At 41.4% G+C, this 22657-nt stretch overlaps 1 protein-coding gene across 1 annotated transcript; it reads right to left on the bottom strand.

The window, feature by feature from the left end:
- Nucleotides 1–5326: 5326 nt before the first annotated feature.
- On the bottom strand, nt 5327–17786 carry LOC143775831 (carboxypeptidase A1-like). Its single transcript, XM_077264436.1, has 11 exons — nt 17640–17786; nt 16359–16440; nt 15615–15749; nt 14243–14347; nt 13333–13434; nt 11954–12052; nt 9073–9183; nt 8862–8952; nt 8534–8733; nt 8326–8410; nt 5327–5551 (listed from the first exon to the last, which is right to left on the bottom strand). Exons 1-11 carry the CDS (start codon nt 17702–17704, stop codon nt 5367–5369), a joined length of 1260 nt encoding a protein of 419 aa, XP_077120551.1. The 5' UTR covers nt 17705–17786; the 3' UTR covers nt 5327–5366.
- Between the last annotated feature and the right edge of the window lie 4871 nt (nt 17787–22657).

The following is a 22657-nucleotide window of genomic DNA, read 5'->3' as shown; positions in this document are numbered from 1 at the left end:
TACTGTATATAGGAAGGGTTTGTGGGGCTCATGTACTGTATACAGTATAGGGAGGCTGTGTGGGGCTCATGCCGCATATGGGGAGGCTGTGTGGGGTTCATGCCGCATATGGAGGAGGCTGGTGTGGGGCTCATGCTGCATATAGGGAGGCTGTATGGGGCTCATGCAGTGTATATGGGGGAGGCTGTGTGGGGCTCATGCTGCATATGGGGAGGCTGTGTGGGGCTCATGCCGCATATGGGGGAGGCTGGTGTGGGGCTCATGCTGCATATAGGGAGGCTGTATGGGGCTCATGCAGTGTATATGGGGGAGGCTGTGTGGGGCTCATGCTGCATATGGGGATGCTGTGTGAGGCTCATGCCGCATATGGGGGGAGTCTGGTGTGGGGCTCAGGCTGCATATGGGGGAGGCTGTGTGGGGCTCATGCCGCATATGGGGGGAGGCTGGTGTGGGGCTCAGGCTGCATATGGGAAGGCTGTGTGGGGCTCATGCAGTGTATATGGAGGAGGCTGTGGGGCTCATGCTGCATATGGGGGAGGCAGGTGTTGGGCTCATGCCGCATATGGGGGAGGCTGGTCTGGGGCTCATGCTGCATATGGGGAGGCTGTGTGAGGCTTATGCCGCATATGGGGGATGCTGGTGTGGGGCTCATTCTGTGTATAGGGAGGCTGTGTGGGGCTCCTACAGTGTATAAGGGGTGGTTGGGGGGCTCATACGATATACAGAAGGGGCTGTACTCGGGGTCAAATTATATATAGGGGGATGTCAACATAGTTAATTCAATATCAATATTAATATTGAGTAGAATTAATTTCAACCTATTGGTTCAGCCCTACACAAGAGTTATGGTCTCTCATGTGGCCCCTCTGGGAAATTAATTGCCCACCCCTGCGTACCTAACGTATAAAAATACAGTCCGTTTTTTACGGCCGAGATACGCAGAAAGGTTCCTGAAGAGTGATCTGTATTCAATGCGAGGATGCGACTTTTTCTCCAAAAAATATCCATGTGTCATCCGTATGGTGAGATTTTCTCTCCGGCTTGCAAAATGGACATATAAGGGATATATGGGCTCAAATATTCGTGAAAACATATATACAGTCTATATATACAGTACAGACCTAAAGTTTGGACACGCCTTCTCATTTAAAGATTTTTCTGTATTTTCATGACTATGGAAATTGTACATTCACACTGAAGGCATCAAAACTATGAATTAACACATGTGGAATTATATACTTAACAAAAAAGTGTGAAACAACTGAAAATGTCTTATATTCTAGGTTCTTCAAAGTAGCCACCTTTTGCTTTGATGACTGCTTTGCACACTCTTGGCATTCTCTTGATGAGCTTCAAGAGGTAGTCACCGGAAATGGTTTTCACTTCACAGGTGTGCCCTGTCAGGTTTAATAAGTGGGATTTCTTTCCTTATAAATGGGGTTGGGACCATCAATTGTGTTGAGCAGAAGTCTGGTGGATACAGAGCTGATAGTCCTACTGAATAGACTGCTAAAATTTGTATTATGGCAAGAAAAAAGCAGCTAAGTAAAGAAAAACAAGTGGCCATCATTACTTTAAGAAATGAAGGTCAGTCTGAAAAATTGGGCAAACTTTGAAAGTGTCCCCAAGTGCAGTGGCAAAAACCATCAAGCGCTACAAAGAAACTGGCTCACATGAGGACCGCCCCAGCGAAGGAAGACCCAAGAGTCACCTCTGCTTCTGAGGATAAGTTTATCCAAGTCACCAGCCTCAGAAATCGCAGGTTAACAGCAGCTCAGATTAGAGACCAGGTCAATGCCACACAGAGTTCTAGCAGCAGACACATCTCTACAACAACTGTTAAGAGGAGACTTTGTGCAGCAGGCCTTCATGGTAAAATAGCTGCTAGGAAACCACTGCTAAGGACAGGCAACAAGCAGAAGAGACTTGTTTGGGCTAAAGAACACAAGGAATGGACATTAGACCAGTAGAAATCTGTGCTTTGGTCTCATGAGTCCAAATTTGAGATCTCTGATTCCAACCACCGTGTCTTTGTGCGACGCAGAAAAGGTGAACGGATGGACTCTACATGCCTGGTTCCCACCGTGAAGCATGGAGGAGGAGGTGTGATGGTGTGGGGGTGCTTTGCTGGTGACACTGTTGTGGATTTATTCAAAATTGAATGCATACTGAACCAGCATGGCTACCACAGCATCTTGCAGCGGCATGCTATTCCATCCGGTTTGCGTTTACTTGGACCATCATTTATTTTTCAACAGGACAATGACCCCAAACACACCTCCAGGCTGTGTAAGGGCTATTTGACCAAGAAGGAGAGTGATGGGATGCTACGCCAGATGACCTGGCCTCCACAGTCACCAGACCTGAACCCAATCGAGATGGTTTGGGGTGAGCTGGACCGCAGAGTAAAGGCAAAAGGGTCAACAAGTGCTAAGCATCTCTGGCAACTCCTTCAAGATTGTTGGAAGACCATTCCCGGTGACTACCTCTTGAAGCTCATCAGAGAATGCCAAGAGTGTGCAAAGCAATCATCAAAGCAAAAGGTGGCTACTTTGAAGAACCTAGAGTATAAGACATAATTTCAGTTGTTTCACACTTTCTTGTTAAGTATATAATTCCACATGTGTTAATTCATAGTTTTGAGGACTTCAGTGTGAATGTACAATTTTCATAGTCATGAAGATACAGAAAAATCTTTAAATGAGAAGGTGTGTCCAAACTTTTGGTCTGTACTGTATATTATAATGTTATATATACATATATATATATATATATATATATATATATATATATATATATATATATATATATATATATATGTAATGTGTGTGTGTGTGTCACTGACATCTCTCTATCTATACTGTATATATTCTATGTGTATATATCTATTCTATTCTAACCTGTCAGTGTGATTTTACTGTACACCGCACATGAATTGCGGGCTTTTCAAAGGACACCGGTGCGTAAAAATTGGACAGCACTCGCATGGTCCAAGTGCTGTGCGATTTTTTTTCTCACACCCATAGACTTACATTGACAAAACTCGGACAATATACTCGTACAATCGCAGCATGCTGCGATTTCTCTCGCACGCAGAATACGGCCGAGAAAAAAAAAACGTGATGGGAGCTGTCCCATAGATTAACACTGGTCCGAGTGCTATGCGATGGTTTCTCGCATAGCATTCATCCATATTCAACACTATTGTGTTTAAGTTCCAAAACGGGGTAACTTTTGGGGTGTTTCCTCTGTTTAGATACACCAGGGACTCTACAATTGCAATATGACATGGGCAGACCATGCCATCAAAGTATGCATTCCAAAACGTCACTTCTTCTTTACTGAGCTCTGTCGTATCACAAACAGCAGTTTATCTCAACATATGGGTTGTCTGCGTATTCAGGAGAAATTGTACAACAAATTTTGGGTTCCATTTTCTCCTGTTACCCTTGTGAAAATATAAAAATGGGGCTAAAATAACATTTTTGAGAGAAAAATTTGATTTTGTTATGTTCATTTCTCTAGGTTATAAACTTTTGTAAAACACCTGGGGGGTTTCAAGGTGCTCAGCACACATCTAGATAAGTTCCCTGAAGGGGGTCTAGTTTCCAAAATAGTGTCACTTTTGGGGGATTTCTACTGTTTAGGCACATCAAGGGCTCTCCAAATTCATCATGGCGTCTGCCAATTATTCCAGCAAATGTTGCTTTCAAAAAGTCACATGGTGCCCCTTCCTTTCAAGCTTTGCTGTGCACCCAAACATTAGTTTTCCTCCACATATTGGGTATCGGCATACTCAGGATACGTTGCACAACAGACTGTATGGTATAATTTCTAGTGTAACTTTTATTGAAAATGCAAAATTTGGAGCTAAAAACATTTTTATGGGAAAAATGTGATTTTTTTTTTTATTTTCACAGCTCAATGTTATAAACTTCTGTGAAACACTTGGGGGTTCAAAGTGCTCACCACACACCTACATAAGTTTGCTGAAGGGTATAGTTTCCAAAATGGTGTCACTTGTGAAGGGTTTCCACTGTTTAGGCACATCAGGGGCTCTCCAAACGCTATATGGCGTCCGCTAATTATTTCAGCAAATTTTTCTTTCCAAAAGTCAAATTGCGCTCCTTCCCTTCCGAGCCCTGCCATGCGCCCAAACAGAGGTTTTCCCCAACATATAAGGTATCGGCATGCTCAGGAGAAATTGTACAACAAACTTTGGGTCTATTTTTTCCTTTTACCCTTGTGAAAATAAAAAAAAATTGTGACTAAATTAAAAAATTTTGTGAAAAAAAGTAAAATGTTAATTTTTTCTTCCATATTCATGTGAAGAAGCTGAAGAGTTAATAATCTTCTTGAATGTGGTTTTGAGCACAATGAAGGGTGCATTTTTTAGACTGGTGTCACTTTTGGGTATTTTCTGTCATATAGATCCATCAAAGTCACTTCAAATGTAATGTACATCATGATCCCTGAAAAATTGTTTTTGTGAATTTTGTTGAACAATTATGAAATCGCTGGTCAACGTTTACCCCTTATAACTTCCTAATAACAAAAAACGATGTTTTAAAAATTGTGCTGATGTAAAGTAGACATGAGGGAAATGTTATTTATTAACTATTCTGTGTTACACATCTCTCTAATTTAAGGACATAAAAATTTAGAAAATTGCAAAATGTCATTTTTTTTCACAAATAAATGCAAACTCATATCGAATAAATGTTACCACTATCATGAAGTACAATATGTCAAGAAAAAACTCAGAATCAGTGGGATCCGTTGAAGCATTTCAGAGTTATTAGCTCATAAAGTGAGACTGGTCAGAATTGTAAAATTTCACCTGGTCAGGAAGGTGAAAACAGGCTTGGGGGTTGAAGGGGATAAGTTCTAGTCTAACTTAAAGGAACTCTGTCACCTGAATTTGGAGGGAACAATTTTCAGCCATAGGGGCGGGGTTTTCGGGTGTTTGATTCACCCTTTCCTTACCCGCTGGCTGCATGCTGGCTGCAATATTGGATTGAAGTTCATTCTCTGTCCTCCGTAGTACACACCTGCTTAAGGCAAGATTGCCTTGTGCAGGCGTGTACTATGGATCAAACACCCGAAAACCCTGCCCATATGACTGAAAATTGTTCCCTCCAAATTCAGGTGACAGAGTCCCTTTAAAGATAGAAAACCAGACTTGCATGACTTTGCTAACTGGACTGCATTGATACATTTTGCCTATGTTAGAAGAGCATAGGAATAATTTATTTGCCTAGACTTTTCGTATGTGTTTTTACATGATATATTTCAATATCATTTGGAATATTCCAACAACATGATCTTTAGTCTCAGTAATAATTTTTATTGCATTGCACGTTTTATTACGAGTTATCACGAGTGTGCTCAATGATCTTAGTAAGGGCCAGCCAGGTCTCCTCAGCGGTTGGGATAATCTGGTTGGCTGGCAGGGTAAACCCGTAAAGGCCAGTATCACGAAGCTCAAAGGTGTAAGAGTACTTGATGCCCTGGTTGTAGGTCCAGTCAACGGTACCTCCACTGGCTTGGTCTGTAAAACAGGAATAGTATGTAAAGATCACTGACATGAGAATGAAGTGTCCATAACATGATACCTTATCTAAAAGGAACAGAAATTAAACCAATTAAGAGGAGTATGCAAATTAAGTGAAAGATTGGTGCTAGTAACAAACACCCCTCCCTTTCCATTTGTAAAAAGGCTTTATGAAGACATGGTTATTGTTTCAGTATGTATATTTTACCTGATGAAGGATTTTTTTTAAAGCCGAAACACGTTGTTTTTACTTGGTACATTTCAGAATAAAAATGTTTTTTTAATTTTTTTTAAATAAGCTGATCTATCATGTTACAATTTTCGGGAGCGCCTGCACCAGACTGGATTTCTGTTCCTTTTATTTTTCACCTGTGGATGACTGAGAATCACCCCCTTGACCAGGAGCCGTGCAGCAGACCGTGTAACTAGGACCTTGGTTTGGGACACTCCCCCAGGGCCAATACGCTGTTCCTTCAACCTCAGTTTGGTGAGTGCATCAGCTTTGCACTTTTATTTGTGACATTTTTAATATTGCGCTTAGATCCTGCTTGGTGCTGTCCCTGCTATATTCCCTATCCTCAGGGTATGAAAATGATACCTTGTCTACCTGCTTAGTTTGTTTGATAATTATAGACAGTATGTGTCCAAATATAACTTGATTTATCCTTAACTTAGCTACCTTCTCTATTATAATGAGGGCATTTGTCTGTACGGTTGTTTAGTGGTTATTGTTTTCCTGTGAATTCATTCATAGCTATGGATATGAGAGGTTGGATCGCTCGAAACGCATCAGTTTTTATTTTCCCCTGTATGTGCGTTTTTGTTTTGTTTTTTCATTTTTTAATGGATCCTCAATAAAACAACTTTTGTATGCTATCTGCGGATGGTTGTGCAGAAACTCTTCCTCTATTGTCCATTCATTACAATAGCCATCATGTAACACATACTTACCAACTGTCCCAAATTTTTACAGTCCCAGCAAAATTGGGCTGTCATCGGCCAAAATGGGGCAGAGTTTATGTAAACTTCACCCAAAAAGCTGGCAGTCCTGGGCAGGTTTGGGTGTTTTCAGGAGTTTCAAGTCCAAAACTTAAATATCCCTAGTAGTGATGAGCGAGTGTGCTCGTTACTCAAGTTTTCCGAGCATGCTCTGGTGTTCTCCGAGTATCTTGGGTGTCCTCGTAGGTTATGCTTGTGTCCCCGCAGCTGTATAATTTGAGGCTGTTAGACAACCTGAACACATGCAGGGATTGCCTGTTTGTTAGAGAATTCTCACATGTATTCAGGCTGTCTAGCAGCGGAACATCATGCAGCTGCGGAGACAAAAACATAATCTACAAGCATGCCCAAAATACTCGGAAAACACCCGGGCATGCTCGGAAAACCCGAGTAACGAGCACACTTGCTCTTCACTAATCCCTAGTTTCCCAACGTTATTGGTGGTACTCCTAGTAATGTAACATTTCTTGTGTTTAGCCTGGTATTGATTCACGAGGGGCGTAACTATAATAGATGCAGAGGTTACAATTGCACCCGAATCCTGGAGACTAGAGGGGCCGCAAGAATCCCTTTGCCCCATATAAAAAGTCTATTACTATTAAAGACCTGTGTCAGTTGGGGTCCTCATTGGAGATTTTACATTATGGCCCACAATCTGAGGCTGCCGTCACACTAGCAGTATTTGGTCAGTATTTTACATCAGTATTTGTAAGCCAAAACCAGGAGTGGAACAATTAGAGGAAAACTATAATAGAAACATATGCATCACTTCTGTATTTATCACCCACTCCTGGTTTTGGCTTACAAATACTGGGGTAAAATACTGAACAAATACTGCTAGTGTGTTATCCCAGTCCACTGGTTGACTAAAAACTGCCCGAGCATTTCGGATTGGGTTAACAAAGTGGACCAGTTATACTATATAGAAGAAATTTCTGCTTTCACTTTTTTCTCACAAGAGAAATTCTACACAACATGGGCCCCCTGGAAATCTTTCAGATCTAGTGATGAGTATTTAGCTCTCATTAATAATTAGAAATCTCTTTAGGGGTTTGGATCTCTTCCTAATCCAGAAAGGAACGTGTCGATGTCCCCCCTCTAAATCCCTAGCACCTATTTTATGATAAGCCGAACCCTCCCCTTCTAGTGAAGCTATCCCTTACCCCCTTTCTCCTCTTCTTTCTTTCTTTCTATTTACAATATGCGTGTATTGGTTAAATGTCGCATTAATGTGGAGTTGTTTTCCGTTTCTGATCTAGCCTTCGGGAAGTCACAAGACTTCAAGTCTGAACTTTCTTAATGATTGCATCTTACTGTAATCTTATGTTTATCCACATGTCTATCCACATGTTCATCACTACTGTTACATGTTATTACTGAACTAGCCTTCCCGAGGTTGGGTTAAATGTCATACTGATGTATCTCAAATCCACATGTTACCTATTACCTATTTGTTATTTGTGTAAAACTAATAAAAAGAAATTTAAAACAAAACAAATACTGCTAGTGTGACGGCAGCCTTAAAGTTACACCACTGGTTCCCCCAACAGCTGATTTTCTGAGATAACCTTTTTATATATATTATCTGTCAGCTTATTCTGCTGTCCTATGGTCTTTTTGTGCTGTTTTGGCTACTAGGAGTCTGGACCATAACTGTAAAATACTGCCGTTCATAGGAGAGCATATTATCCTGACGCATCCACTTTAATAAAAACACATTTCCTCTATATTTTGAGCAAAAAAAAAGTGTGCCGCATAAAAACACTACTTACAGATGGTGGTGATGATGGTTCCATATGTGTACTTTGTTTTATACAGAGAAGTCAATGCATTTACTGCCGCTTTAGCAACACTGTTCTGTATAGAGAGACAGAATAAGATGAAATATTGATAATAAAAATTAGATTCCTGTATCTTCATAAACAAATTGTATATTTTTTATTTATTACAATACATTATAAAAATGTATAAAATATGTACCAATTCAGCGTCATCTGGGGTACGGACAGACGTGTAGCCGTACGGATAGAGGAGCATCTGGGAATAGCTGTGGATGGAAACAAATCCCTTGATGTTGCCATGGCTCTTCACAAAGTCAACAATAGACTTGACTTCTGGCTCAGAATGAGCAGATTTTCCATGGTAGGTCTCAGAGCAAGGGTTTGAGCTAGATCCACCACCTAGATATCAACAGTATAATGTAATTAGAAAAGTAGAAGTCTCTTACTTGGTTATTAGGTCCTGATATTGTGGTTTATATACTGTCTATTCCTTCATTGATAACACATGAATAAACTCAGCATGTTACCTCCAAAGCCAGCATCCCAGTTTCTGTTGGGGTCAGTTCCAACACAGGTAGAGCCAGAGTTTGAAGATCTGGTCTTACGCCACATACGGTTCTGTCATGTAATAATGATAATGAGCGAAGAGCTTCATATCAATTGAAAAATATCCACCACCACTATTATAAATTGTGACGCATGTAAAGAAGGAAGACATTGAGCACAGAAGATATTTACTGAGGTGTGGGTGTAAACAAAGCCATCAGGGTTGGTCACAATCTCCAGGAAGATATCCAGTTTGTTCAAAGTGGCAGTAAGAGAAGCATCATTTCCATAATCCTGAACGATCTACAGATAATAAAATACAGAAGATCATTAATCTCTCATAACAGTTACCGTACCTTTTGCTGTCCCTCACATACTGTATGTCTTAAGCCCCTACATATATATGTGCTTCATTTTTTTGCCCTAATGCTGTGGTTTCTAATTGTAATCATTGTTCCAATACTGAAACAAATAATGTTCACATTAATAAATTGGTTAGATAAAATTTGCAGCCTTTTATCTCCATAAAATGTTGTAGGGAACAAACATAAAGGGGTATTCCCATCTCCAAGAGCCTATGTAGATGTAATAATAATAGTGATAATATTAGCAAAAGCCTCTAATTAGAAATGTAGCATAGTTCTTCTTATTCACTATGTTGCTTACCTCATGCGCAGGGCATTGCAGGACCATAAGTATCCATGGTTACATATAGTGAGATAGTTGTTAGTGGTTATAACCATGGATGCCTAAGCCACTGCCATGCCCTGCACATGGGGTAAGCGACATAGCTTATCAGAATACCTACCGTATATACTCGAGTATAAGCCGAGATTTTCAAGCCTTTTTTTAGGCTGAAAGTGCCCCTCTCTGCTTATATTCGAGTCATGGGGGATCGGCGGGGGAGCGGTGGCTGTGACATACCTGCTCCTGGCAAGGTCCCTGCATCTCCGGTCTCCGGGCGCTGACAGCTTCTTCCAGCGTTAAGCGGTCACATGGTACCGCTCATTACAGTAATGATTAAGGACCAGACTCCACTCCCATAGGGGTGGATCAGCATATTCATTACTGTAATGAGCGGTAACGGTGACCGCTCAACTCTGGAAGAAGCTTTCAGCGCCCAGAGAACGGAGATGCAGGGACTGCGCCGGGAGCAGGTGAGTATAATGGGGAGGGGGAGCACTGCGCGATATTCACCTCTCCTCGACGGGCTCCATCTTCCGCGTCCTCTGCAGTGACACTCAGGTCAGAGAGCGCGATGACGTGGTTAGTCCACGCCGTCTGCCTGAACGTTGGTGCAGAGGACACAGAAGACACAGCGACGCCGAATATTGCAAGTGTCGGGGGCCTAAGCGACGAGAGGTGAGTATGTCATTTTTTTTTTTTTTCAATCGCAGCAACAGCATATGGGGCATAATAGTCTATGGAGCATCTTATGGGGCCATAATCAGCATTTGTGCAGCATTGTATGGGGCAAATATTTCTATGGAGCATCTTATGGGGCCATAATCAACGTTTGTGCAGCATTATATGGGGCAAATATTTCTATGGAGCATCTTATAGGGCCATAATCAGCATTTGTGGATGATTATACGAGGCAAATGTGTCTATGGAGCATCTTATGGGGCCATAATCAGCATTTGTGGATGATTATAAAGGGCAAATATTTCTATGGAGCATCTTATGGGGCCATAATCAGCATTTGTGGAGTATTATATGGGGCACATATCTCTATGGAACATCTTATGGGGCCATAATCAACATTTGTGCAGCATTATATGGGGCAAATATCTTTATGGAGCATCTTATGGGGCCATAATCAACGTTTCTGCAGCACTATATGGGGCAAATATTTCTATGGAGCATCTTTGCAGCATTATATGGGGGCAAATATCTCTGGAGCATCTTATGGGGCCATAATCAACATTTGTGCCGCATTGTATGGGGCAAATATCTCTATGGAGCATTTTATGGGGCCATAATCAGCATTTGTGCAGCATTATATTGGGCAAATGTGTCCATGGAGCATCTTATGGGGGCATTATTAACCTTTGTGCAGCATTATATGGGGCATATTTTAATATGAAGCATCTTATGGGGCCCATCATGAACTGTATGGAGCATTATATGGGGCTCCTGATTCAATATTGATATTCAAAAACACAACCTACTGATGTCTCAATTAATTTTACTTTTATTGGTATCTATTTTTATTTTTGAAATTTACCGTTAGCTGCTGCATTTTCCACCCTTGGGCTTATACTTGAGTCATTAAGTTTTCCCAGTTTTTTGTGGCAAAATTAGGGGGGTCGGCTTATACTCAGGTCGGCTTATACTCGAGTATATACGGTATATTAAATTTCTAATTGGAATTATTTGCCTATGTAATTATTAGTGCACCTACTACAAACTTTCTATTTTCATCCTGTCAGTCTCCATATTGATCCCTAGATTTCATCCTGCATCTTATTTCTCCAAGTTTTACTATAAATCCCAGGATGCATCTGTACAGCATCACATGATCGAATACAGCCAGCAGTTCCATTTCTGTCTGTTGGGACGATGCTGTGATCATTCTTCCCTCTATATTCTCCTAAATAAACTGATATAAGTATACCAACAGGGGGCTGAACTGTGATATTCTACATTAATATTGTGTGATAGGCACTGTGCAGTCATCATCATTATCTTTGATGTGCGATTCTTTCCCTGCCTACCCTGGTACAGTCCATGAAAATCATTATATAACAACTTCTGATTACTAAGGTGGTGACCCCCTTCAGAAAACATAAAGCCATGTAATTCCCAGGGTGGCGGTCACGATGTGATTACATGACATAATTTAAGAGAAGTATGCCATGAATTTCAAGTTAGAAATTGAGAACTAAATAAATTTAGAATATACTAATTTTAAGTTGTGGGACTAATGACTAGATGAATTAAAAAAAACTAACTTGGAGTGCTACTTTAAGAAGCTCGATTATAATAATTGTCAAGCCATGATATATATATATATATTATAACACATTTCTCCACTCAACATAAACAAGTGTAAAAAAACGTGATTACATACCTTCTTTGCAAACCACAGACCACTGGCCTGAGTAACCCACTCACGGGAGTGAATTCCAGTATCAATCCAGAAAGCTGGTCGGTTAGAGCCAGTGCTGAACTAAAATAGAAAACAAAATGCAAAATTGCACATTCAACTGTATCAGTATCCTGACCGAAGCAGCAGGGGACGGGTGTAGATGTATTTAATTTTTTTTTTAATGTGGTGTGGTGTCATTATACTGTATGGAGCACTATGTGAGGTCATTATACTGTATGGAGGACTATATGAGGCTATTATACTGTATGGAGCACTATGTGAGGCCATTATACTGCATGGAGGACTGTGCGAGGCCATTATACTGCATGGAGGACTGTGTGAGACTATTAAACTGAATGGAGCACTATGTGAGGCCATTATATTGTATGGAGGACTGTGTGAGGCTATTATACTAAATGGGGCAATATGTGAGGCAATTATACTGTGTGGAGGACTATATGAGGCTATTATACTATATGGAGCACTATGTGAGGCCATTATTCTGTATGGAGCACTAGGTGGTGCTATTATTCTGTATGGGAGAATATGTGGTGCTATTAAACTGTATGGAGGACTATGTAGGATCCATTATTCTATATGGGTGACTATGTGGGGCCATTATCCTGTATGAAATAAGGAAAAACTTTCTCAATTGGAGGCATGTTTTGAATAAATATCAAGGGTGACTTGTGACAAGTTTTTAATTTTGGCCCTCTGTATATTTGAGTTTGACATCCTTGCTCTAGGAGAATGTAGGGGGTGATGAAACGCATGGGATGGGGTGGGCATTGTTGTTCCCTACCTGTGGTCAGTATTATGTATATGCACTTCTCTATATCATTCTTCAGCTAATGTCCACATGTTATGGTCTCTAGTTATGGTTTATGCGTGGTGTCTGATGTGCAGTGTTATCGTTTTCGTTACTGGTACTGAGTCTCATTTACTATCAATGAATTCATTCCATGTACTTATACATCATTCCCATATTTATTATTATATCTGATAAGTGCAATTTGTTCATTATCTTCCTATGATACTGTCTTCATATGGCTTCAGCAATATATGTATATCTGTAGGGTCTCAAGTTGATCCACCTTTTTTATTCATTTTGTGGGTTAATTTTTTATCTCTTTTTTTTCCATTAGTTTTATTCATATATTTTATCAATAAAGATTATGATTTTTTCATCTGATCGTTTTTCATGCCTTATTCATAGATTTGGTGTATCTCTAGTGCACAAGAACTTATGTACATATGTCTTTGAATTATATTGGTCACAACAATACATAAAATGATCACAAAACTCACTTGCCTAATTATTGTGCACACAGTGTATCTCAGCAGTTTTAGACCACTCTTACCTTCAGAACGTTCAGTGGGCGACCCTCGGTACTTGAGCCAATCTGAATTTTGCTGACAAATCCAGGATTTTCAGCCACCAGAGTGTCAATAAAGCTGTTAATCTGTGAACACATCAAATCTGAGCATTACATTGATCTTTTTATAAGACTTTTATTATTTTTCCTTAACAACTTTACTTATCCAGATTCTCAGACAGATTCATGTAATGCAACTTTTACCAAATGTCACATTTTTGGGCGAATCTCCCTCCAGTCTCTGGCCGGAGTAACGTTTCTGGAGGAATTTTTATTTTGGTGCATTTTTGTGACTTTTGGTGCTAAAAATTTAGTGGTTGGTTGGTCTAAATTGCTAAGTCTGCAGTCACTTTGTGACTGCAGACTTATGAATCCTCCCAGACCACGCGCTGTGCGCTGTGAGGATTCATCAGTTTGTGAGCCAGGACCAACGGGTACGTATGTGTTATGCTTACTCCTGCCCAGAGCCGTCTAATGGGCTTGTATAGAGTGATGCCACACCCCATCTAGTGATGTGTCCGCCTAGTGGGCGTGCCCATCCAGTGGGCATAGCATCGCTCAATACAAGTGTATGAAGCGAGGCCACGCCTACTAGTCAGCCCCTGGCCGGGAGTATGTATAACTCATACACACCCTCGGATCCCGGGTCAGAAGCCAGCGAATCCCCGCAGAGCACAGTACGTGTGCTGGGGGGATTCATAAGTCTGCAGTCATACAGACTGACTGCAGACTTATCAACTTAGATCGGACAACCCCTTCAACTAAAATTATTAAAGTGAAGCAGGAAGTGGGAACACAGGATCCTGACCAGTATACTCCAGTATACAAGCATTGCTTACAGCATGCACCTAGTTAATAAAATGAGCATAATGGTTGTAGTAAAGTACTGACTTACCTCATCGAAGGTGTGGTATGTGGCATAGTTAAACGTATCAGTAGAACGGGCATTTCCTATGGAACGTCCAATTTTCATATCTCTCTTTTCTTCATTTAGCAAGCTCTGTTAAGAATAGAAAAAATACCTAAAGATATTTGGCAGTATACACTCGCTAGCAGAATTCAATTTCATACTTTAACAAATGAAATGTTTGATGTTTCACATGCAAAACATTTGTAGTGGTAAATATATATTAAATAATACGCAACCCTACATTTCTTCTAATGATTGTATCATTGTATTCAAGTCTTGCTGGCCAAAATTCAGTTTCCAACCTATATTACATTTTTGCCACATAAATAAGATATCCAGAGTAGTGATGAGCGAGTGTGCTCGTTACTCGGGTTTTCCTGAGCACGCTCGGGTGGTCTCCGAGTATTTGGATGTGCTCGGAGATTTAGTTTTCGTTTCCACAGTTGCATGATTTACGGCTGCTAGACAGGCTGAATACATGTGAGGAATGCCTGTTTGTTAGGGAATTCCCACATGTATTCATTCTGTCCAGCAGCTGTAAATCATGCAGCTGACACGAGGAAAACTAAATCTCCGAGCAATAACAAATACTTGGAGACCACCTGAGCGTGCTCAGGAAAACCCAAACAACGAGTATACTCGCTCATCAATAATCCAGAGCTTTATTGCAAGTGTTAGAGTGCTATCTTATTACATAACCAATACAGTTAACATGTTAACATTTGGCTTACAAAATAAGTAAAATACAGAGCTTCAGATTGTCATCTTGTTACCTAAAGGGGTTGCCAGGACTAATCTATGATTTTACTATGGGTCTAAGAACTAACAGGCAGGCAATTGCTAGCTATCTGCCTCTTCTGCCTGCTGCCAATCTCTGCTGGCTCAATGTGGTCATAGACTGACGTCATGTCAACATAGCATCTGCTTGTCTTCTGCTCTGCTTTGTTGATGGGGCATGACTGCAGATGTCATATTGATTGATAGCAGGCTCCCTGCTACCTAACTGCTTGAAGCCGGCTGTTAATTAACATGACTCCAGCAGTCACACCCCATCGACAGAGTAGCTCCGAAGAGGAAGAGCTGCTCTGTTTCGCTGAGTAGCAGAATCACTGGCAGGAGCCGCCCGTGACCAATCTGAGTGCCGGGTAGAACAGGTAGGTAGTTAGTAGCTACCTGCCTGATAGTTTTTAGGCCCATAGTAAAAAAAAAATACAATAGTCCCGGAACACGCCTTTAACTAGTTATGTCATTGTCAACCATGGTTACATCCCATATCTGTTTCTTCTACCTACTACTTTCCATTTCTCTAAACAGAAAGAGTGCATGAATCCATTCTCTTGTGGAAAGCAGCACCTACCTGCAGGTCTTTAATCATGATGCTGTACTGGATATTGTTAGACTCCAGATAGACCTTTACATCCATAAGACTGAAGAACGGTACACGGATGTCAATAAATCTTTCGGGTCTGGAAGGTCCTTGCCAGAAGTCCAGCTGTAAAGCCAAACATGATTGGATTAATACAATAATTTATAGAAGTAGAATTGCAGCACCTGCGTTTGCTTCCTAGTGCATAAAATGCCCTAATAAAAGGTCAGAAAGATCTTAGGACCACATTGGAGAGATTTCTTTGGACTGATGTCGTGTTGTGAGGCATTCCAATAGGGACAGGCAGGGTAGGCTTTAAAAGTTGTAAAAAGATCAGAATCAGACATGCTTTAATGGGAAGCTATCAGCACAGATTTATAAATGGAAGTAGGGGCACTTGTCCCACAATAGAAGTGTTGTCTTCACAGCGATCCGATGTTCCAGTCATGAGAATTCTAGAGCAGAACCTTATGCACCTTGTGAAGAGCAGTAGAGGCGTATCAGTGTACTTTAATTGAGTCCAGCAAGCGCATTGACACACCCCCAGTGCACTTCCACCCTGATTTGCATATGGATTCCACTATAGATTTCCCATGATTGGCACATCAGGTCTCTATAAAAAAAGGTATAATTTTCATTGAGGGGCAAGTGCCCACACAGCCAATCCACTACTTTCATGTAAAAACATGCTGGCAGGTTCCCTTCAAGTATCTAGAACGTAGTTAATTTTGTTACCTGCAGATCCTCAAAGTTTTCCAGGTCACGAACCAGTTCCACCTGTTTTTCATTGGCTGGGAGGATTCGGAGGACCTGTTGCCTGTAGAGACATTGAGGAGTAATATAGTATTAGTATCCAGTGACATATCCCTAACATTCTTAATGATGTTGTACACTGTAAAACAATCCAAGTCTCAGCTTTAGTGAGTAATTCTCTGATTATGAGCGTACATGTCCCTACTAGAGATGAGCGAACCTGAACTTTTACGTACCGGACACTGTTTGGTGCTAAAGTCTGAACATGGACTTCTCCCGTGAGTCCGTTTCAATGTTCGGAGTTCTGGGTAAAAAGTCAGGGGGAGAGAGAATTTATTCCACCCCAAAGTTCGGGAGCTCATTGATTTCAATGGGGTTTGGGTTCTGGTTCAAATTTGGAACAGTTCTGATACCCGAACCGAACTTTGGACTAAAATATTCCAAAGATGTGTCACTTACTGGGCTGCTTGCTGTAGTCTTGATAAAAGCACAGTTGTATCAATAGAAAAAAGGGAAAATATCAGCTCACCAAAAGGTAGGTCACGGCAATATGTAGTCCATGTAGTGATGCCTGGAACAGACGTCGCTAGTGTTCCCAGCACAGGAATAAAAAAACCAGAAAGAATTCCAGCACCAATGAATAAATACAATGTCGAAATGTATTTATGTTCCATAAAATCACACATCCAAAAATATGAAAAAGGGCAAAGAAAAAGCAAAAAACATGGTGGAATGGGGTGGGACCTTATGCATTTCAGACAACAATGTCTTTATTTATAGGTATATAGCTATGAATAAGGACAATTTAGTCCAAAACGAGTAAGGTTTCCCCATTCCCACATTTTTTTTACTTTTTCTTTGCCCCTTTTCATATTTTTGGATGTGTGATTTTATGGAGCATAAATAAATTTCAACATTTTATTTTTTTTCGTTGGTACTGGAATTTCTTTGGGGGTTTTTTTGTCACAGTTTTATCAGCAGGAAAATTATCATTAGATGGCTAATTACATGTCATTCTACATATTATGAGCTCTGTGTATACCCGCTCCATCCAGGATCTCTGCCCTTACATCATTCTGCTCCCAGATCGAACATCAAGAAATTCTGTCAGATTCCTTTTAACAGTGTCTGCAGTTTGTATGGAGACAGATACATTTTGAAAATACAGAACTATAACAGCACAGAAAAACCACGCTGCTAGAACTTTTACATGTAGCCCCAAAATATAAGCAACAGATAGAAACCTAAAAATGTTGTACTTACCCGGTGAAATCCTCCATGCTGGTGGCAGCTGCCACCAAGGCAAGTAACGCCAGAACACCCCTCATCTTGAACTCTGTAGAGTGTTATCAGGCAGGGTGCTGTATATATACTGTCCTGCCGTCACAGACTACAGGGTGCCCACTTTGGGATTGGCCAGCGTCTGTTGTACACCTGCTTTTATTCCCACTTGTACCTGATTAACATGGCGGGAACGAACCACCTGCTGGCTCGGTTACTATATTTAAATGCTATGTTTATCATCAGGAGTCTTTCCATGACATTACAATTTCATGCAATTTTGTGGCAACACACTAGGTAATAAGATGATTGCGCATTTTGTTCTGAATACTGATGTGTTTGAAAAATTGAACATCTCATGATCATCGTTATGAAATCTTAGCCTTTTCTTAATTGGACAAGGGGGCTATTAAGCTCGTAACCCAATGTCCCCCTTCTCTACTCTCTATACTGTCCTCCTGTATAATTGTTCTTCTTGGTCTCTGTCCCACTTTGTCATGCTGGTAACGTTTTCTTCCAGGGTCACTTCACAGGTGCCCAAGCAGGTTCTACAGAATTCCAGGTTGCGGTGTGAGAGCTCATGATTGGGTCAGGTAAGTCTCTGCTAAGAAAATTTCACGCCAAAAAATGACAACAATTTCTAGGAGATTGCATGGGAAGACTTTTCAAAATCTTATTCACAGGTAGAGAAAATATATGTAGAGATCTTAAAGCTTGTTGTACACTATAAAATAAATGTCGTCTTGATTTGTTGGCCGTGTTAAATTTACAGATCAGCTTAACAGAAGTGAATGGAACATTGCTGCAGTAACACACTCTGAACAGGTGTGGTGCTCTTTCTGGAAGAGTACTGCAATATTTTCCCTACTCCGTGTATGACGGCAATGAGGAAGTGATTGAAAAGAGCAGCGGCTGAACGCTATCTGATAATACTCAGACATTCCCTCAAAACATATAGATGTGGCGGTACTGGATGGGTGCAATGTATCCCTGGATGGGATACCATGTATACCTGGATGGGGTGCCATGTATACCTGGATGGGGGGACCATTTATATCTGGTTTAGGGGAAATATATACCTGGATGGGGGTATATATATCAGGATGGTGAATATTAGTAATTTGTATGTAACCCCTTTCTCATGTACAGCACCATGGAATCAATGGTGCTATATAAATAAATAATAAGAATAATAATTAGTACAGAATTGGGGGACATTACCTCTATAAAGTATCAGTAGCAGATCCCCCCCCCTCCCATAACAGTGCGTCATGACCACATATTTTGCTTAATTTTTTTTCTCTATTTTCGTGCTCTAAAACCTGTGTGTCTTGTGGTCCGGTGAGTCCTAGAGTCCAAAAAATAAGGTATCTTTGATCATTGTGGCGAAAGACTTCTATTTTTACCTCATGGGTCCACAGGACTTCCTTCCAAAATGCATCAGGCTTATTTAGATTTTTTTTACATACTTGTGACACTGAAATTTATGGCGAGGACGCAGGAACGGTTTTCTTCTGATGACTCTTCCATGAAGGCCATATTTGAACAATTGTCTCTGAAGAGCAGAACAATGTACCGCAACTCCAGAATCTGCTAAATCTTTCTCAAGGTCTTTTGCAGTCTAGCGAGGGTCCTGATTTGCCTCTCTAGCAATCCTACAAGTAGCTGAAACTGAAATATTGCTTGGACTTCCAGACCTCATCTTGTTCCTGTTAGCTGCTGTTTCTTAATTACATTTTGAACTGAGGAAAGGGCAACTTGAAAACGCTTTACTATCTTCTTATTCTCCTGCTTTATGGGCCTCCATCATTTTTATTTTCAGAGTGCTAGGCGACTGCTTAAAGGGAACCTGTAACCCCTAAAATCGAAGGTGAGCTAAGCCCACCGGCATCAGGGGCTTATCTACAGCATTCTGCAGTGCTGTAGATAAGCCCCCGATGTATCCTGAAAGATGAGAAAAAGAGGTTATATTATACTCACCCGGGGTGGTCTCGCTGCGGTTCGGGTCCGATGGGTGTCGCAGTCCAGTCCGGGGCCTCCCATCTTCTTACGATGACATCCTCTTCTTGTCTTCTTGCTGCGGCTCCGGCGCAGGTGTACTTTGTTTGCCCTGATGAGGGCAGAGCAAAGTACTGCAGTGCGCAGGCGCCGGGTCTCTCTGACCTTTCCCAGTGCCTGCACACTGCAGTACTTTGCTCTGCCCTCAACAGGGCAGACAAAGTACGCCTGCGCCGGAGCTGCGGCGTGAAGACAAGAAGAGGACGTCATTGTAAGAAGATAGGAGACCCCGGACCGGACCGCCCCCCCAGGTGAGTATAATCTAACCTCTTTTTCTCATCTTTCAGGATACATCGGGGGCTTATTTACAGTATTACAGAATGCTGTAGATAAGCCCCTGATGCTGGTAGGCTTACCTCATATACGACTTTGGGGGTGACAGAGTCCCTTTAAAAGAGACCATGGGTTAGAGAAGGCTCGGTTTTTATAAAGCTGGGAAATTTGCATCACCTGGCCTTTCCTACCGATGATATTGATCAAGCCATAACCCTAAGAGGCTAATTAAGGTCTGAAACCTTGGCCAAGGCTATCTGAGCACACAAATCACCAAAGTGCCCAAACTTTTGCATTGACCCATTTTCCTTTGTGTAGCTTTTAAAATAAAAAAAAAGACATATACAGCTCTGGCAAAAATTAAGAGACCACTGCACAGTTTTGTAAAAATCAGCTTCTCTACATGTCTGACAGCCATTCCATTCCAGTGTCATTTGAATTCCAACCAGAGTACACCTCATTCTACTGTCAGGACTCTGAACATTTTTTATTACCTTTTTGTGCATTACTGCCCTTTTCCAAGATGGCGTCTTTGGTCACAGGTGCACTGTGTCTTCCTGCTATAAAACTCCACCCCAGCCTTCAGTCTGTGCTAGAGTATTCTGCCTTGCATCCAGCTCCTGACCTCTGGTGACTCCCTGGCTATATACCTGCTCCTGTGAACCTGTGGGGTTATCCTGCTACTCTGCTCTAAGTTCCTGCTGCATACACCAGTTCCAGTAATCCTCCTTCATCTGCTGCTCATGGTGCCTTCCATCTGCATTTGCTGGACATGTAAGCTGTTGCTGCTCTGCAAGAACCTGAGACTATTACCCAGACCTCCCTGGTTGAACTAAGATATTATTTGAACTGCCTTTTAAGCATATCTATCTGTGTTTTGGACTAAGCAAGGACTTACTCGTGTCAAGTATCCTCAAGAATAACTGTGCTTCATAGACTTCCTGCGTGATTGCACTTTCCTCTGAAGTTTCCTATAGACTGCTGAGCTGCATTTGATATTTGCACCAAGTGTTTTGGACTTGAGTTTCTCTCTGCACCTGTTTGAATCACCATGTGATAATATAGACTTTACCACTTATAAAACTGTGTCCTGTAGTTGTCTTGTTCCATGCAAAGAGTCTCCTGAGTTATCCCCTATAATTATTACAGGATACTCTAGCCTAAAAAAAAGGAGACTGCTGGAACAATGACTGCAGAAAGCAGACTAGAGCAGGTGTTTTCCATAATTAGATCACTGCAGAAAGATGTGGAAGGTCTGCAAAAGAAGTTTGGAAGCTTTGAACACAATCAACAAGTGTTTGGACAGACTTTGCAGGACTTAAGCACCCGCATGGCAGCCCAGGAAAACAAACTTGCTGGCATAGAGTCGCAGTATGGACGGGCTTTTCAGGACATAAGCACGTAAATAGCTGCACAAGCGACTTTTCCCTCTGGGCAACCGCCACCAGCTAGCCCACCTAAGTTGCCCCCATTCAGATTTAATGGTGATCGCGACAAATTTCGTGGCTTTGTGAATCAATGTATGCTATATTTAGATGTGCATGCTGACCGTTTTCCTAATGATAGATCCAAAGTATTGTGTGCAATAATGCTGCTGACCGCACGAGCGCTCGCCTGGGCGAATCCGATGATTGAGTCTCGTGACCCACGGTTAAATAACTTGGATGATTTTATGGCCGCTATGTTATTAATGTTTGATGATCCTAATCGCCGTGCAACCGCTGAATCTGCTTTATTGTCTTTACGCCAGGCAAAACGTTCTGTTATTGAGTATGCTACTGAATTCAGGAGATTAGCAGTAGTGTTATGATCTGGTGGCCTAGGAGCAGCATGAGACGTGCTCTGGAGAAGGTCAGTATGGATTTATTCAGTTAAGCTGGAAGCTCTGGAGAAGCAGATTTACCCTCCACACCTTTAGTCAGGTGTGGAGATTTTTGTAATCTCTGTGGTGGATTTTTCTAGTATTTTAATACTGACCGCACAGTATTCTGTCCTATACTTTCTATCTAACAAGAGTGGCCTCCTTTGCTAAATCCTGGTTTCATTCTGCGTTTGTTATTTCCTTCTCCGCTCACAGTCAATGTTTGTGGGGGGCTGTCTATCCTTTGGGGATTTTCTCTGAGGCAAAATGGCTTTCCTGTTTCTATCTTTAGGGGTATTTTGTCCTCAGGCTGTGACGAGGTGTCTAGGCAGTGTTAGGAACATCCCACGGCTACTTCTAGTTGTTGTGTTAAGTTCAGGGTCTGCGGTCAGTACAGGTGCCACCTCCTCCAGAGCACGTCCCATGTTGCTCCTAAACCACCAGGTCATAACAGTACAACTCGCCAAAAATGAGTTAAATGCATCTCAAAAGAAGGAAAGAAAAGTACTGAGCCATTTTTTTTTCTGCAGTCTGTTGTGTCTTTTCTTTCCTCTTAACCTCTGGGTGGCTCAGTGGTTAGGTGCTAGCATGGATATTCAGGGATTGACGTCTCGTGTGGATCAACTTGCTGCTAGAGTACAGGGTATTTCGGATTATATCGTTCAGACTCCTGTTTTAGAGCCTAGAAATCCAACTCCTGATTTGTTTTTTTGGGGACAGGTCCAAGTTTTTGAGCTTTAAAAATAACTGCAAACTGTTTTTTGCTCTGAAACCCTGTTCCTCTGGTGATCCCATTCAGCAGGTTAAA

This window comes from Ranitomeya variabilis, chromosome 5 (genome assembly GCF_051348905.1).
Source record: "Ranitomeya variabilis isolate aRanVar5 chromosome 5, aRanVar5.hap1, whole genome shotgun sequence".
In the NCBI taxonomy this organism is placed as follows: domain Eukaryota; kingdom Metazoa; phylum Chordata; class Amphibia; order Anura; family Dendrobatidae; genus Ranitomeya; species Ranitomeya variabilis.
Note: the sequence above shows the minus strand (reverse complement) of the source record. Positions and strands in the feature narration are given on the sequence as shown.

Bases quoted from the DNA above. Each gene is read 5' to 3' on its own strand.
- LOC143775831 (XM_077264436.1), bottom strand. From the start codon at position 17,704: ATGAGGGGTGTTCTGGCGTTACTTGCCTTGGTGGCAGCTGCCACCAGC. The intron at 15,750-16,358 runs GTAACAAAATTA...TTGGCTTTACAG, and splicing joins AAAACTTTGAGGATCTGCAG to CTGGACTTCTGGCAAGGACC. The intron at 8,953-9,072 runs GTAAATATCTTC...ATTACATGACAG, and splicing joins TTGTTTACACCCACACCTCA to AACCGTATGTGGCGTAAGAC.